General features: G+C 40.9%; 1 protein-coding gene across 7 annotated transcripts in view; it reads right to left on the reverse strand.

Annotated features, from left to right (window-relative positions):
- TNIK (TRAF2 and NCK interacting kinase) overlaps positions 1-18,628 on the reverse strand; it is a 430,959-nt gene that overhangs the window by 324,002 nt on the left and 88,329 nt on the right. For all 7 annotated transcript variants that reach the window (XM_043995975.1, XM_043995980.1, XM_043995978.1 and 4 more), the window contains exon 2: positions 13,616-13,681. In XM_043995975.1, coding sequence (XP_043851910.1) covers positions 13,616-13,681 — 66 coding nt within the window. The remainder of the gene's footprint in view (positions 1-13,615; positions 13,682-18,628) is intronic.

Raw genomic sequence — 18,628 nt, forward strand, 5'->3', positions numbered from 1 at the left:
GCCCTACCTACCTTCCTTGCAGTTCAGATGTCTACATTTATAGGGAAGAGGTTCTAAATAATGCTGGATCATATTTAAAGATCATTTAAGGTGCTTACCATATCATCTTGGCTGCTTTTCATTACAACCCTCTGAGGTAGGAACTACAGGTATATTTGGCCTCATTTTACAGATGAGGAAATTGAGGCCTCAGGCCTCAATTGTTAGTCAGGCTGCAAAACCAAGAGGCAGGCCTCTGTTGATCTCAACAACAGGACCTCCCATTACACTACTCCTTCTCTACTAACCTCCCATGCTGAAGGCACACTTTCACTAAAGAGATGCTGGGGTGACTGAGCAGAGCACAGCTGGATGGGATTGACTTTTGAAAGAGATTTATGACACATTTTTTTTATTTTTTTTTCTTCCAAAAACCATGACATAAAAAGGAACAGACTCTCTCCACTCAGCTGCCACCCACATCAGCCTGTCAGATGTGTGACTAGGTGAGAATTAGATTTAGAGCCAGATAGAGCTGGAGGGGACCATAGAGAAGGATCCCTCCATCCTAGGCCCTCATTTGAAGACTATTTGCCCCCCAGAATTTGTAATCATCTGGCCTGGGCTGGGACTGAATTTGAATATGGGGAAAAGAGGCAAAGAAAGGTTTGCAAAGCAAAATAACTACACTGGTGATGACATTTCAGGGTATACAGTCATGGTACTGAAGGAAATAATCAATTAATAAACATTGATTAAGTGTCTTCTAGGGCTTGCTTGGTGGTGTGGTAGATAACACTGGACCTGGAGTCAGGAAGACCTTATTAGCTGTGTGGCCCTGGGCAAGTCAGCTCACTCTGTTTGCTTAGTTTCTCATCTGTCAAATGAGCTAGAGAAGGTAATGGCAAACTAATCCATTATCTTTGTCAAGAAAATCCCAAATGACGGCACCTAGGTGGTGGAGTAGATAAAGCACCAGCCCTGGATTCAGGAGGACCTGAGTTCAAATCCGACCTCAGACACTTACTAGCTGTGTGACCCTGGACAAGTCATTTGACCCTCATTGCCCCGTCAAAAACAAAACAAAACAAAAAAAAAGAAAACCCCAAATAGGATCAATAAGAGTCAGACATGATTGAAATGACTGAACAACAATGCGACAGACACTGTCTGTGCTAAGCATTGGCAATACAAAAAGAGGCAAAATACAATCCTTACCTTCAAGGAGCTTACAGTTTAGCAGGAGACAACATGAAAACAAATATATATGAAACAAGATATACAGGACAAGTAGGAAATAATTAATAGGGGAAAGAAATGGCTACCATTAGACACAAATGTGAATAAAAATAAAAGGAATTTTTTAAAAATACTGGAATTAAGAGGGGTTGGGGAAAGTGGAATTTTCAGGGAGGTCAGTAGTCTATATTTTAGAAGGATGTGGCAGTGTGAGTCTAAAGGCCAAATCTCCATCCATCCTTTGCTCTTCCCACTACAGGCCTGCTGTTGCTGTTCTTTTTTAGACAGCAAGGATTTCTATACTTTGTTGTCCCCTTATTGGTGGAAAGGATCCTCCTGGGAAATAATGATTTGGTATGTTGTATAATAACTTTTCTCCACTTGGCTAAGAAATCAGTGACTAATTACCTAACTGTCATCTCTAGTTCTGTCTTTTGTAGATTACAACTAAAAAGAACCATTTAGTAAAACAATTAGTGTCATGAGTGTTTTGCATTATTACCAGTTTAGCCTCCCATGGGTCTCCTAACAATGAAATCTAAAATTACTGAGTCCCAGAAAGTTAGAGCTAGAAAGGAACTTTGATCATCTCATTCAAGGTCCTCACTGGACAGAGAAGGAAACTGAGGCCCAGAAACACACCATGATAATTTGCCCAAACTCTCCCATCCAGTCAGAGACAAAGCTAGCTTCAGATCTTCCTAATTTTTGCCCCCATGGCAAGAATTTAAAATTATACTCCTTGTATCCCAAAGGCACAGCCTTCCTGAAATAGGTGATACACGCATGTCTGATAGATTTATTTTAGCATCTTTAATCGGCTTTCAGACCTCTGTACCTTTGATCTTAATATACCTCTGCACAGAGATAGGGACCAGAATTCAAGATTCAAAGTATTCTGCTGGGTTTTTTTCTATTATTATTGTTAGGTTTTTTTAAGACCTATATGCCTGGGTGAGTCACTTTATCCTATTTGCCTCAGTTTCCTCATATGTAAAATAATCTGGATTACAAAAATGGAAAATCACTCCAGTAACTTTGCTCAAGAAAACCCCAAATGGGGTTACAAAGAGTTGGACACAAGTGAAGTGACTGAGTATATTTACACATACAGAAAAGACGCATACAGAACAGTGGAAAGCAATTTCAGAGGAGAAAGTGCTAGTATCAGGGTCCTTTAAAAAAATAATTTGTAGTTATACACATTTGTTGTTCCTTTGTTCTTGCTCCCTCCTTCTATCACTTCATTTCCCTATTTATAAGATTCTAGAGCTGGAACTAAAAGAGACCTCAGAGAATAGTTAGTTCACCACCTCCCTCATTTTACAGATGAGAAAACTGAGGCAACAAAGCCCAGGGAGATTAAGTGATTTGCCTAAACTTAGGTATTAAGAGTCAGATATGTATTTGTTGATCCTCCAACTCCAGAGTGAGTGGTCTTACCGCTATTTCCTCATATACTTCAGATGTGTCATAAGACCACTCTTTTAGGTCTCAAATTATATTGCTATTGGTCTCCATTTTAGTCACGGAAGAGATAGGAAAAGTCATCAAAGACAGAAAAACTGAAGAGTGTGGAAGCTTAACATAATCCTGGATGAATTACAGAATCCTAGCCCTGGGACAGTCACCTGGTACACATAGGCAGGTCTTGAATGAGTAATCTTAGGAGACTTCCAACATATGGAGAGACAGATGTGCAGTGTATGTGGCTGGTATGTGTTTCACTGTTGTCAGAAAAATATCCAGGAAATGTGCCTATTTTAAGTTAAGTTTACAAGGAAGACTTAAGAGACAAAGATGAAATGTGTGAAGGTTTTGAGTCAGTGGAAATGCAACTGAAGATTCTCCAACGGTGGAACACAGCCTCCAAAATATCCTTTTCCATAGAAGTTTTGAAGGAATGGTACTGAGGGTTAGAATTCATTCATTCATTGATTTAGCTACCAAATCTTGATGGAACTCTTTCTCTGTGTTAGGCACCATGCCAGGCAGTGTGTTGGGGTACAAAGATGACATAATCCCTGACCTCACGGGGTCGAAAGTCTAAGATAGGGGCAGCTAGGATAAAGTGGCACAGTGGATAGATTACCAGCCCTGGATTCAAGAGGACCTGAGAAACTTAACACTTACTAGTTGTGTGACCCTGGGCAAGTCACTTAACCCCAATTGCCTCACACACAAAAAAGAAAGAAAGAAAGAGAAAGAAAGAGAAAGGAAGGAAGGAAGGAAGGAAGGAAGGAAGGAAGGGAGAGAGAGAGAGAGAGAGAGAGAGAGAGAGAGAGAGAGAGAGAGAGAGAGAGAGAGAGAGAGAGAAAGAAAGAAAGAAAGAAAGAAAGAAAGAAAGAAAGAAAGAAAGAAAGAAAGAAAGAAAGAAAGAAAGAAAGAAAGAAAGAAAGAAAGAAAGAAAGTCTAAGATAAATCTCTCTCCATGGTCCAAATTTTAGGTGGCATTTGCCTTTTGAGTAGAATTTTAAAGAGGTATTGGATCTGTAACAGAAGAAAGGAATCATAGAATCGGAAAGTAGGAAGGTATTTTAAAGGTCCCCAATGCAAGCATTTTCAGAGATGTGGAATATGATGCCTCCTCAGTTCTCAATTTAACTGAATGAATTTCCTCTTTACTTGCAGTGTTCTCTCCACAGGAGTGAAACCCTATCTAGTCTACCAGGCCCCCTTTTTAAGTCCCCAGATGGAGGGACCAGGCTTCACCAAGGATTTAAAGGCCTTAGGGAAAATCACATCGTTAATGCTTTCAATGCAGTAAAGCTTTTATTTCACACGAACCATGATGCTGCAGCTGTTGTGATCAGCACTGGAGTCACAAAAATGAAAATGAAACAGTATTTGTCCTCAGGAATCTTAGAGTCTACTGATGGAAAATATCTGTATATGTATATATATATATATATATATGTATGTGTATATATATATGTGTGTGTGTGTGTGTATATCTGTATATGTATATGTGTGTATGTGTATATCTGTAAATGTATATATATGTGTGTATGTGTATATCTGTATATGTATATATATGTGTGTATATCTGTGTATATATATGTGTGTGTATATCTGTATGTATATATCTGCATATATATGTATGTGTATATCTGTATATATGTATGTGTATATCTGCATGTATATATATATGTATGTGTATATCTGTATATATATATATGTATGTGTATATCTGTATATATATATGTATATACAGATGTATTGTGGGGTATATAAGTGTATATACACACATATATGGAGAGAAAAAGAAGAAAGAGAGGAGAGAAAGAGGAGAGGAGAGGAGAGGAGAGGAGAGGAGAGGAGAGGAGAGGAGAGGAGAGGAGAGGAGAGGAGAGGAGAGGAGAGGAGAGGAGAGGAGAGGAGAGGAGAGGAGAGGAGAGGAGAGGAGAGGAGAGGAGAGGAGAGGGAGGGGGAGAGAGAGAGAGAGAGAGAGAAGAGAAGAGAAGAGAAGAGAAGAGAAGAGAAGAGAAGAGAAGAGAAGAGAAGAGAAGAGAAGAGAAGAGAAGAGAAGAGAAGAGAAGAGAAGAGAAGAGAAGAGAGGAGAAGAGAAGAGGGGAGAGGAGGGGAGGGGAGAGGAGGGGAGAGAGAAAAGAGAAGAGAGAGAGCACTAGCTTACAAAATTCTCCTAGGTTGAATTCAGAATGTCAGAAATGAATAACCTACGTAATACTCAGTCCTGAAAGTGACTGTGACCCCCAAAGCCCTGGATCATGGCCAACCTGAGAAGAAACAGTTCAGGTTGGCAACACCTTTAACAGCCTGGAATCATCCATCCCACCCCAGGGTTTGTTTTGCCAGCAGCTCTAGAAGTACCAGTACCTGCCAGAGAGGAGGTGGCTTCTTTCACCCACACAGGTGCTCTCCCTGTCAGGGTCTCCCCTCCATAGGTTCTATGGCTTAACTCAGCTTTAATTTATTAGAGCTGACAGGATCACAGCATGAGGCAGCACAGGCACCGGCCACAATTAGAGGCATACCTTACTGAGGACTGTTGCAATGAAGAGCCCACCAAGCAAATGTTTTTCCAGATGAAATAACTCCTCGTTTCCCAGGAGCAGAAGTAAAATGGATTCCTAGCATTTTTGCCACTTGCAATTAAGACATTTCCTACATTTCAATAGTCCTGAGACCTTATCTACTGAATGAAATGGACTAATGACAGGGGAATATTTGGAAGGTTCTAAGGGATGGCTCTCGGGAAGAAGTTAAAAGGAAATGGGCAGTTGGAAGGCAGTGGTTGTGTTTTCTTCTAGGATTATAGATTTAGAGCTGGTAGAGAAGGAATGGGGGCTTAGAGATCATATGTTCCAATTCCCACAATTTTTATGGATGAGGAATAAAAGCCTGAAAAAGTAAAATGATTTGCTTAAGATCATGGAAAGCTGAGATTTGAACCCAGGTCCTGTGCTTGAAAGCCAAAGTTCTTTCCATTATAGCACAACCATTTCCCCAAAGTCATGGCAGGAAGACAACAAGCATTTAAGAGTTTACTTTGTATTTCCCACTGCGGATACAAATACAAGCTTTAAAAAAAAACAAAACAAAACACCAGTCCCTGCCCTCATGGAACTTGCACTCCACTAGGAGGATACTTTTTTTGGGGGGGGGGGGAGGGCAATGCAGGTTAAGTGACTTGCCCAGGGTCACACAGCTATTAAGTGTCAAGTGTCTGAGGCTGGATTTGAACTCAGGTCCTCCTGAATCTAGGGCCAGTGCTTTATCCACTGTGCCATCTAGCTGCCCCCAAGAGGATACTTTTTGGAAAAAGTCACCCACTGGGTCAATTACTCTGAAAATTATGAGGATGATGACAGAGCTCCCCATCTTATCACAGCACTTTGCAATTTACCAAGAATACTCTTGTCAGCTCTTTCCTTTGCTTCCCACAAGAAACCTGTAGGGTGAGCAGTGCAGATACTTGGTACTAACCCCTCCTTGTAAGCTGGTGGTATTGAGAGCTAGAAGGAATGTGTCATATTCATTTTACAAATTAAGAAGCCAGAGCACAGAGAGGAAAAGTCACTTGCTTGCCCAAGGTCATGCAGGCTGTTTAGCAGCAAAGTTAGGATTCAAATCCCATGCTCTTTCCACTTCACCAAAAGCTATAACTCAGAAAAATTAAATGACCCACCCAGCATCTTAAGGCTAGGAGACCAGGTTCCTAAATTCAATGATCTTTCCCCTCTAGCACCCCGCTCATACATGACACCCATGAAGGGTCTGTTGACTATATGCAATCATACAGACACACCCTAGTCATTTCCAATAAAATACACAGAATCACAGAACCATTCAGTCCCTCTCATCCATCCAAATTCCTATTCCATCAGTCTCCTAAACTCCTAGGATCCAAGGCTTCACTACAGGCTCAGCTATACGTGGGGTCATTCATACTCTTGATCTCATCATTACCCATTCCGCTTTCACTTGTGTGATCTAGAACAGAGATTGTAAATTGAGTCACTTAACTCCTGTTTGCCTCACTTTCCTCATCTGTAAAATGGAGATAACAATAAAACATATCTCCCAGAGTCATTGTGAGGATCAAATGAGATACAAATTATAAAATGCCTGGCTTATAGTGATACATAAATATGAGCTATTATTTTATAGTTACTCTGGCTATTAGCTAAAATAGAGATGTTACCCACAAAACTCCCCAGTATTGCCTGAACCAGATTAAAATGTAACTGGAAAAAATGTAATTGGGAGATGTTTAACAAAATAAATAAAAATATAATACAACACGGATAATGTCAGTTTGTGGTTTTCTAAATCTGCGGTCAATAGGGATCCTTTGCTATTTGTGTTTGATACCACTAATTATCATCTACCCTCTCTGCTTGCTGGATATCACTGCGTTCACTATCATTTTATTAGTGAATCTCAACTGGGTCTTCACTCCAGCGCAGAACCCCTTGGACTCTTCCCCTATCCACTCTGTGTCATACTATCACCGCATCTGTGCTAAATTACCTCTAAATCTACCTATCCCATCCTCTCCTCTATCCCCTTCCCTAGGATGACCGCCACAATTCTGTAATGGAACTCCTTGCCTCCAGATAGATCCATCTCCAATCCAGCTGATCCAGCTGCCAGACACGCTTCAATTGGGAGCCCTGAGAAGATGCATTTGTCTCCTTATCACCTCTAGGATAAAATAGAAGGTTCTGTGTTTGGAATCTGGTTTCAACATATCAACATAGACTGTTCCTGGAGATGGTTTCTTTGTACTTTTAGCCCTAAAGGCAGCTTGGTAAAATAGGGGATAGCCAACTGGGCCTGGAACACCTGAGTTCAAGTCCAGCCTCAGAGAATTATTAGATGGGGTGGGCATCTCTAAAATCCCTCCCTTCTCTCTTCTTCTGTGATTTAACCACCTATACTAGAGATTTAATTATTATTTCTCTTAGATCACAAGAACCATGGAGTGCCATTTCCCTTAGACTGGAGGCCATTCAAGGGAAAGGAACCAGGTCTTCTGAGATTAGACCTTGGAGTTACCATGCTCTAAAAATAAGAGGATCTGAGAAATGGTGCCAAGAATAAGCATAAAAATTTTCACCCTTTGCTTCTTGCCTCTGCTCGAGACAAAGCTTGGAGCCACAAAAATCCTGAATCCTCCTTATAACCTTCTTTTTTTTTTTTTTTTTTTTTAGTGAGACAATTGGGGTTAAGTGACTTGCCCAGGGTCACACAGCTAGTAAGTGTTAAGTGTCTGAGGCCGGATTTGAACTCAGGTACTCCTGACTCCAGGGCCGGTGCTCTATCCACTGTGCCACCTAGCTGCCCCCTTATAACCTTCTTAACCTTGGGCAAGTCCATTTCGCCTTACTTTGCCTCAATTTCCTTGCCTATAAAATAAGGGGAGTTGGACTTAATGATTTCTAATTCAATTCAATCCAATAAATATCCAAGCATTAGTATTTGCCAGATGTTATGCTAGGCATACAAAGATAAAAGCATATAGTGCCTGACCTGCAAGGGGCTTACGTTCTGTGATTCTGAGTTCTACAGTACAAGTTCATTCCAACTCTGAATCTATGGAATGATAAAGGAGACACTCAATGGAATTCATTTAAGAAAATGTGCCAGATTTCTCTTTCTTTCCCAATCTTAGATACTCTTGATATATTTTTTAAATGCTAAGGGTGGTGGGCCTTATCTACCTGATATCTGTAACTTTCCTTCTCATCTGTCAGTAAAATTCCAAGAAAGGAAAATAAAAGAGCAATCTGTTGATGCAAGCAATAAATTTTCTTTCATTTTTTTGTTCTCCCAATCTGTCCACCAAATAAAATCAAAATCAGGGATGTTGGAGGAGCGACACGGCTACCATATGGGGCTGGTTCTCAGAAGATGTAAAAACCCTTGCTTTCGGTGATGGACAAAAACAAAGCCTATGCAGGGCATGACCTTTCTCATGGGCTGCAAACCCAAATGAGGAGCAGGTGAGGAGAAGGGATGGGGGAAGTGCCCAAAAAATGACAATAGAAATAACTGTATGTTTGGGGCTTTTGAAAATCCTGGGCCAATTTGTGGTGACTATAGTGGACTGAGAATCGCCAGAACACCTGGGTTCAAGTGTGACCTCCAACCCATACTCCCTGGTTACCCTGGGCATGTCACTTGGCCTTTCACTGCCCTAGGCAGCTAAGAGCAAGTATTTATCTGAAGAGAAAAGGCCTTCTTCCATCTCCTGGCAGCTCCCTATGAATCCCAATGAATCCCAATGAATACAGGCCCAGTCCTGATCCCTATGCTATCTGGGAATTATTCATTCATTCATTTGTACATTCATGCATTTATCTAAGTATGAAGGAAAAAATCAATAATAATAATAAAAATAACAATAATAGCTAACATTTATACAGGGCCTACTATGCATCAGGCACTGTGTTAATAACCGTAAAGCACTTAGCACAGTTCCTGGCATATAGTAAGCCCTATATAAATGTTAGTGATTATTATTATCATTATCATTATTGTTATTATTAAGTATTTTAGAAATATTATCTCACTTGATCCTCACAACAACCCTGGAGGTGGGTCCTATGATCACCTTTATTTTATAGATGAGGAAACTGAGGCAAAAAGAGATTTTTTTTTTTAAAGTGACTTGTCCAGTGTCTCCCAGTTGGTATCTAAGGCCAGATTTTAAATCAGATCTTCCTGATTCCAGGCCCAGAGTACTACTTAAGGTGCTCAAAGCACCAAGCGCTGTGCTAGCCACTTACATTATAATAGGAAAACACAATGTGTATGAGAGAATAGTAGCCAGAACGCTGGTAGTAAGTAAGTGGGAACATAGCAAAGTAGGTCGAAATGCTGGTGGCAGTCAACAAGCATTTATTAGGTACTACCTGCATGTCAGGCACTACAATTCCTTATTTGACAGGAGCCAAGGCTCCTGACCTGAACAGAGAGGACTAGGGCAGAAAGAGTAGGCCAGGTGACCAATCAGAACCACAGACACCATGGTGGAAGTTCTAGAGAGAAAAGGGTAAGAACCTCTAGGGCATGGTCTATGGTCCAGACAGGAAAACTGTTGGCAAAACTGTTGAGAAAATGACTTGGAATTGGGGAGAACTTTAAAGTGCCTACTCTGTGCCATCGAGTATTCTAGTTGTAAGGGAAACTGAGACAAAAATGAGCAGTCCTATGTACATGCAGAAGCCTATCATAAATAAAGAACAGCTTATAATAATGAATTCTTCTCTAAAACCAATAATCCTCCAGGGCAGTTATGCTTCATTTTAAGATAGCTTGACATATGAAAATATGGATTTCTACAGATAAATCTGGGGGTTATTATTTGCTTTAGGAGAAGATTCAACAGAGGATTCATTGAGATAGCCTACCCATCTGCTGCATTTCAAGTAATCCAAATGACAAAATGTCTATATACGCATCATTTTTTCCCAGAAAGATATTTTTCTCCTTGCAGTAAGTATACCCTGCTGTGCAAATAACTACCACCTAATTTATCTGCTCCGTAAGTTCAGATCTCTGCACACTAGTCTTTCTTATTAAAGTTGGCCAAAATCAAGTTGCTAACTATATGTTAAGTAACTGGCTCCCCTTCAATCGAGCCCTAATCTGCTTTGTCATTCAAATGGCCAGCAGGGACTGTATTGTCAGCACAACCCACCAGCCACCCCATGCATATGATGACTCAGGAAGGAGTCTCCATGCTTGAGTAGTATGCATCCAACCACATCTGGTTGCCTAGCAACTGGACATTGCATGGAATGGGTAACAATTATAGAAGTTCACCATCACTTGAGTGACTAAGACCTCACACAGCTCCAGAAGGAAAAAAGCTCCAGCTCTTGGTGGCACATGGCCCAAATGACTCTAACATCCCTGTGATCAGCCCTGTCAAAATATTCCCAATATTCCCATAAACAAAAGCCAAGAAGGAGAGGTGGACCCAAGTCTCCAGATTCAGGGCCAAATACTCCCTCTGTAAGGCTGGACTACTTCAGCTATTGTTCAATAAATATTATTCCATGCCTGTTGAGTGCAGGACACCATGTTCAGCTTATCAGAGGTTGAGTTTATTTGGTTGCTGAGAACAGAACTCTGGGGAATGGCTCAAAGTCACAATGAGTTAGATTTATATTTTATAGAAAGACACAACTAACTGCATGATAACTAGAGATGTTCTAGCATGGAATGGGATGTATGGGAGACTAGTCAGCTGTCCCTTCCTACAGAGCTTCAAGCAAAGGTTGGAATGACCACTTGTCAGGCGTATTATAAAGTCGACTCTCCTTTGGGCATGGATTGGAAGAAATGGACTGGGAGATGCCTTCCAGCTCAGATTCCATACCCACAAGGCTAACTCCTAGTCACTGATCAAAAATGGTACCACAGGGGGAAGCCAGGTGGAATACTGGATAAAGCACCAGCTCTGGATTCAGAAGGACCCGAGTTCAAATCCAGTCTCAGACACTTGACACTTACTAGCTGTGTCACCCTGGCTGGGCAAAAGTCACTTAACCCTCACTGCCCTGCAAAAACAAAAAAATGGCACCACTCTGAGAAGGCCATACCAATATAAAACAGAATAGATGTAGTAGTCAGGCAGCCAGCCTTGGATCAGGAAGTCCTGCCTTGCATAAACTGTAGCACTGAGACTCTGGGTAAGTCACCTAACATCTGAGCCCCCTAAGCTATTTCCAGTGACTATAATTTATAGATGAGTTGTCGTTCAGCAATATCAGGGGTTTCCACAGCTGTAGCACAAGATATCAATTAACGATCATTCATTAAGCACTTAGTCAGTGCTGGGCACTGCACTAAACTCTGGGGACATAAACAAATGCAGAAACACAGTTCCTAACCTCAAGAAGCATGTATTTTGATGGGTGACAGAGGGAACCTAAGAGGACAAAGGTAATTTGTAACGGATGCTGTGAAGACCTGCCAGGACCAGATTAAGAGCTGGTAGGGGACATGGAGGTCATCTACTACTCATTTTGAAAGATGAGGAAAGTGAAGCTCAGTATGTGTAATGACTCACCCAATGACACACAGGGAGTTGAGCTTATATTTGAATACAAGTTCTCTGGTTCCAAAGTTAGCCCTCTTTCTTTCATACAACAATGCTCATCCAAAGCCTTGAATTTCTCACTTCGAATTGGGTTAACTTGAATCGGGCTGCCTTTTTCTTTTAAAGAAAGGGTGACATATTTTTCTTGAAATCAGCACCATCTGGTTGTACCCACAAGAAAAACAACCATTTATGCTGGTTCATTTCCAGTGTTTTCCAAAAAATTAGGTTCTCAAGAGTGTCAGATTCATGTATTTTGAAGAACGTTTGAAGTACACATGCTAAAATTAGGCCAGGTTCCACAGGCAGTCATTTCAATCAACAAGAAGAAGGACTTTTGGCATCAAATGGAATCCTAGTCATTCAGGAAGACTTTTTTTTAATAGGACACCATGTCAGAACCCAAATAGGAAATGCTGTTTCATTTCTCTGCTCAGGAAAAGGATGGTAATTCCTCAAAATCACCACAGAAAAGTGGTTTCCAGAAGTTTCTATTGTAATGTTAGTCCATTTTCTTTTAGCAGCACAAGCGAAAATCGCCAGGCGTAAATTGGAGCAATAATCATAATCACTTCCATTTTTTTTTCCTGAAGATGTATATTTTCCTCCATTTTCTATTACATGAGTTGGACTTTCACTTTTCAAGAAAAATAATGAAAGCCAACAACAGCAAACGTAACGGAAGATAGGGACAAGAGAGACACAAGATGTGGAGGCAGGCATTGATGGGTGCAATTCGCCTCACTGGAGCGGATGACCACATGGGTGAACTCACAGATTCATCAGAGTATAGATAGAATCTAAATTCAAAATCTTAAAAGGATTCAAGCAAGGGGAGCTCTGTCAGTGTCTCAAATTTTAATTATATTTCCTAAACGATACAACTTTCTCTGAACAGAAGGCCATGATGTGGATGTTTTTCTGCTAAGACTGCTTACAAAATGTATTTAGATTCTGCTGCAGGCCATCACCAAATCCACTTTTCCAGCCTTGATTATTTAACAGCTTAAAACTCTGTTATAGATGGCAGCCTTCATTCCCCTTGAAAACCTTCTTTGGCAGTAATTAGAGTCAATGAGAGTTGAGCAAACCTCAAAGGGCTTTCAAAATCTAAAATCAGATTTCATTTGTCATGAAGAAATACCACAATAAGTAATTTAAAAATGACAATGAAGAAATAGACAAATTATAGAATCCAAGTTAGACAATGGGAAAATATGGGATTCCCCAAAGATGAGCGCTCAGAAGCATCCTGCCTTGTGACTCAATTGTCCTTTTGGAGGATGGGGCACTAGGGATGTATTGGTACCTAGTCACCTCTAGTGAGATGCCCCTGTTCAACTGCAGTGGGTGCTGAACCCTGGCTGCCCTTTGGAATAACTCTAACTCTCTGGCTACATCTCCTGACAGCAAGTCCCTCACCACATCTTCATCCTTGTCCTGCCCTGTGACACGAAGTAGAACAAATTTGATCCTTCTTTCATGTTCCAGCTCTCCAAATGACCTCAAGACAATCACATAGCCCCTCCTTCTTTCCAGACAAAACATCACCAGTTCTTTCAACCAAGCTCGTATATCAAAACCATTCATTGAGTCTCTTTTTTAATCTTTTGTTGGAGCACAAGTATCCATTTTACTTCAAGCTTTATAGATTTTTTTTTCAGAAATAACCATCAACTCCTTTCTAGATGCAAGAGAGAACATCAACTTTTATCAATTTTGTAGCATCTAGACGCTGACTCATATAAATGCCACCATGTGGTCAATATTCATCTATGTAGAAATAAGAAATAAGCCTCAATCATAGGTCTGTGACCTTACCTTATAGACTTGGCCATAGGTTCCATTTCCAACAAGTTCCACCAATTCAAAGATCCCTGCAGGGTCCTGAAAAAAATAAGCAAAAAAAGAGGAATCTATTACTAACGAATTGCTTTAATCCAAGAAATATACTATGTCAAGCAAGGGGAGGGAGGTCAGCATCGACAAGAGAAACTTGTAGAACCAGGGAATGTTGGTATTAAATCAACTGAGACAGGTATTAAATTGGTTAAGATTGACTTTATTGTTTCTATTTTATATTCCAAGTATATCAATTCAAATCCTGGAAAATAAGATATACCTTCCATTATCACTCCAATTTTACAAATTAGGAAATAGAAGCTGAGAGAGATCCAAGGTCACACAACTAATTGCTGAGGCAGGATTTGAACCTAGTTCTTCCTGACTCCAACTTCAACATTCTATTTACTGAGCAAAGATGAAGGTGTTTCTCAAGAATGAGCCTTACATTTTGTAACAATAATATAACTGGGATGGGAGAAGGTGGGCGAGGTAGGAAAAATAAGGCATCTCCAAATAGGCATTGATTAGAGATTTCTCTTTGTGGATCCCTGAGCTATTTATTCTATTTATTCTGGTCACTGCAGGAGAACCAACTCTGTGGTCCATTAGCAGTTCCCAATACAAATGGAAATCAACAATGCATGGAAACAGGAAAAGGAACACTGTGTATAATCTTCATTTGTCATGAAGAAATACCACAAAGGCTGGGTGACCAACTCAACCAACATTTATTAGTGTACCAGGCACTGGAAATACCAAGAAAAAAAACAGGCCCTGCCCCCAGGGAGCTTACATCTTATTGGGGGCTACACAAAATCTTAGATACAAAGCAATCAGGAAGTCTGCTCTTGACCTGTTATACAGAGCAATGCCAATAAGGAGAGAGCACTGACAACTTCAGGAGGGGTGGGCTGAAGTTTGGTTTGAAGGAAACTTGAGATTCTACAAAGCAGAGGAAAGGATGAATATATTCCAGGCATTGGAGACCACCTGTGCCAACGCATGGAAACAGGAAAAGGAACACTGTTTATAAAGGACACTTGTTGGCGAAGTCACACAAGGGATTCATAATCAAGTAGTATTTGGACTGCTGTTCAGTCATTTTCAGTTGTGTCTGACTTTTCATGACCCCCATTTGGGGTTTTCTTGGCAGAGATACTAGAGTGGTTTAACATTTCCTTCTCCAGCTCATTTTACAAAGGAGTAAACTGGAAAAAAATTTAGAAAAAAAACAAAACAAAACAAAGGAGTAAACTAAGGCTAACAGGGTTAAGTGACTTGTTCAGGGTCACACATCAGATTTGAATTTACATTTTCCTGACTCCAGGGCCAGATCTCTATCCACAAGATAGTCTTTAAGGTCCATAGTAAAACATATTTATCTTTATTTAAAGGTGTTACTCCTTAGACCATTCATATTTCACTGCAAAGTAAGATATCCCTGAATTGAGCACATTAGGCAAGAGATATTCCTATTCCTTACATGCTCAATCTGATCTTTTCCCTTCCCTTTTCTTGAATTCTTTCAGAACTCTGCTCCAGCAATCACTCCTCTCCTTTTTCCTCCTTCCATCACCTCCCCTCTCACTTTCCATCCCCATCTTTCTCTCCTTCATATCCTCAATCTTTCCCACTCTGATGCTTCTATTCAGTGTTTCCAAAGATCTTCTCCTTGGGTAGAAAGAAGGGGAAATGGAGGGGTTAGGGTTAGAAAGAAGCCTTCTGGGGCAGCTAGGTGGCGCAGTGGATAGAGCACCGGCCCTGGAGTCAGGAGGACCTGAGTTCAAATCTGGCCTCAGGCACTTGACATTTACCAGCTGTGTGACCCTAGGAAAGTCACTTAACCCCAATTGCCTCACAAAAAAAAAGAAGTCTTCTCTTGTCCTTCTTTACATTATCCATGTACCATCCCTCCCATTTCTCTCCTTTCTTTTGCTGCCAAACTCCTATAAACGATCATCTATATTCAGTGATTCCCCATTCTTGGCAGCTACTCACACCCCAATTCTGCAATCTGACTTCCATTCCTACTGCTCCACTGCATCTGATATCTTAAAAGGTCACCACATACCTCCTTATCACAAAAATCCAGTGGCTTTTTCTTAGGCATCCTCCTCTGTCTCTCTGCAGTTCTGGACCTTGAGGGTCATACTCTCCTAGAGGACACTGTCTCTAGTCTCTGACTTCAGAGATTCTGCCCTTTTTTCCCACCCCTTTCTCTGTCTCCTTCTTTGGAAGGCCTCTCTTCTTTCTTCCTGACCCCTTACTGTTGGTATTTCCCAAGTTTCCATCCTCAGGTCTCTTCTCTTTCTCCAACCTACTAAGGCTATGACATATCATCTTTAATTTCCAAGAAATATAGGCTGGTGTAAATATGACTGCATCCTTACCATCAGGATATTCATGGAAAAATCTGAAAGAAGTCTTAGTCATATTTCCATGACCTTACCTCATAGACTTGTTTTTAGGCTTGCCTGCCTCATTTTTGCACTGCTGGCATCAAAAGAAGGATTTGAACCCTGGCCTCTCCTAAAACCAACTCCACTTCTCTCTCCTCTATCCCATGTGGACTCAGAAAAAAAGGCAAGTTAGAATTTTTCATAATCTTCTTGCTCATAAAGGAAAGTAGAGGGAAAGACATTTCTAATCACTTTAGAATCATAAGTTGAGAGGAATCGCTAAAGCCATCTAATCCAAGCTGCTCATATCAGAGATGAAGAAACTGCAGCCTAGAGTGGTCATAGGCTAATAGAGTGAGAGATTTGAATGGAGAAGAAAAGCCAACCTGGTCAATCCTCTCATTTTACAAAGAAACTAAGGTATAGGGAGACTGGTTTGCCCAAAGTCTTATTACTATGTTTGTAGGTAGTAAATGACAGAACCAAGATTACTGAAGTAGCAGCAGCAAGAGGCACCAAGCCAAGTGAGGGCTTCCTAGGGTTAGGGACACCCTTTGGAATGGGACATTAGGTAAGGGTAGCCCCGGGTGACCTCAACCCTGCTAGCAATGGATTGATGCCCTCTCAGCAACCAAGCAAAGGTGGTACCTAAATCTTCAGGTTCTACTTCAAGCTGAAGAATACAAATTTTTAAATAAAATTAAAAAAAATAAGGGGAAAACAACAACCCATGGTGGCAGCTGCCTTTTTTCCCTAAACTGAGTTTCCCAGGACTTTGATATCCCAATTGTACTTACAACATTTTGACTAAAAAACAGAGATCAAGGAGAAGCATGACTATGAATTACATTTGCTCAAGGTTCCTGAAAAGCATAATGAGAAGAAAAGAGTAAAGAGGAGAAATCAGCTCTGAGAAGGTCTTGTCTGTCTGCCTTCAACCCAAGGCTGGGCATCCATGTGCAAAAAAAGAGACCTGGCTAGCTCACCCTTCCCAGAGAAGGAGCTTCCAAAGGACTGGCAACACCTCCAGTCCCCTGGGTCCATTTACCAGGTGAGGAAGGGGAGAGGCTTAGCAAGAGACCACAGCTGTTCCTAATTCTCCTCTACCTGACTCCTCTGAATGCCACTAAAACCTTTCTAAAACCTATTTTATGGTGCCTTAAAGGAAAATCCATCAGATTTGGAATCTGGCCCTTGGAGAAGTGAGTGGATGCCCCCTCTCCCACCAACTAAGCAGGAGTGGCTGCTAAATCTGCAGAAAAATCCAAATTTAAAAGTGGGATAAATAAAAACAAGGAGAACACACATACAAAATCTGTGTTCACATCCCACATGTATCATTTTCTAGTTTTATAGGACCTAAGGAACTCTTTCTGGTCAAAGGTTCTACTGCAAACTGATCAGATTGGCAAAGATGGCAAAGACCAAAGAGGCCGCACCACTAAGACCCTGCTGGTAAAACTATTACAGCCATTCTGGAAAGTGATATGGAACACCCACCCCCACCCCCCCAAGTCACTACACAACCTCTGCCCTTTGACACCATAGTGCCTCTACTAGGCTTAGATCCTAAAGAGAGAAAAGAAAGAAGAGAGTCATAGGTACAAAAATACTTATAGCAGCTCTTTCTGTGGCAGCAAAAAAGTAGAAATTTAGAGAGTGTCCATCTATTGGGTAAGAGCTAAATGAATTATGGTATATGGATGTGATAGAACAAGGCTTTACCAGAACAAAAAAAGGGCAAAGGGGAGGCACTGAGAAAACCCTGGGGAAACGTGGATGAACTTAGGCAGAGCGGAGAAACCAATATATACACAAATAAGTCAATGCAAATATAAGGTATTTGGGGGAAGTGCCAGGGGGAAGGAAATAAAAATATTTTTAAAGTACAAAAGTGTTTTGGAAGGCGGTGAGAGGGCACTAGAACTTATGGATATCAAGATAGGCTTCGTGTAAGAGGCATCATACAAACTGATCTTTGAAAGAAGTTAGTCATTCCAAGAAGTACTGTAGTAGTGAGAGAAAATTCTAGACATAAGGGATAGCCTGGACAAAGGTATGGAGGCAGGGGAAAACAGGCAAGGAGATTGTTCTCTCCCAGATCCCTAAGACACAGAATTCTCCAAAAAGGAATGAATGGGCATGGTCCTAGAGATACGTTTATCAATATCAATATCTGCTTCCTAGGCAAGTCATCCCAAAGTGACTCCCACAGAAAATATACAACTGCCTTCTTAGGGCTTCTATATGCAAAAATTACATGAACAATGGGGAGCCAATGCATGAGATGGCAGGCACTGAGGGGCTATTATCATGTGATGCAAAAGAGGAACAGGTTTAATTTCCTCATTGTTACCTTCTATCATTTTGGTGTGGTGGACTGGACAAGGCTGGAGTCAGGAACAGCTGATTTCAAACCCATCCTCCAACACTCACTAGCTATGGAATTCTGAGAAAGCTTAATATCCATGTGCCTCAGACGACTCCCTAAGATTTATCTGCTAAGACAGAAATGACGTTCTACCTGATACTTCCATGCTTTTGCCCAAGTTCTCCCCCTTGGCTGGACTTCTCTCTCTTCACCCTTCTG

This window comes from Dromiciops gliroides, chromosome 3 (genome assembly GCF_019393635.1).
Source record: "Dromiciops gliroides isolate mDroGli1 chromosome 3, mDroGli1.pri, whole genome shotgun sequence".
In the NCBI taxonomy this organism is placed as follows: Eukaryota; Metazoa; Chordata; class Mammalia; order Microbiotheria; family Microbiotheriidae; genus Dromiciops; species Dromiciops gliroides.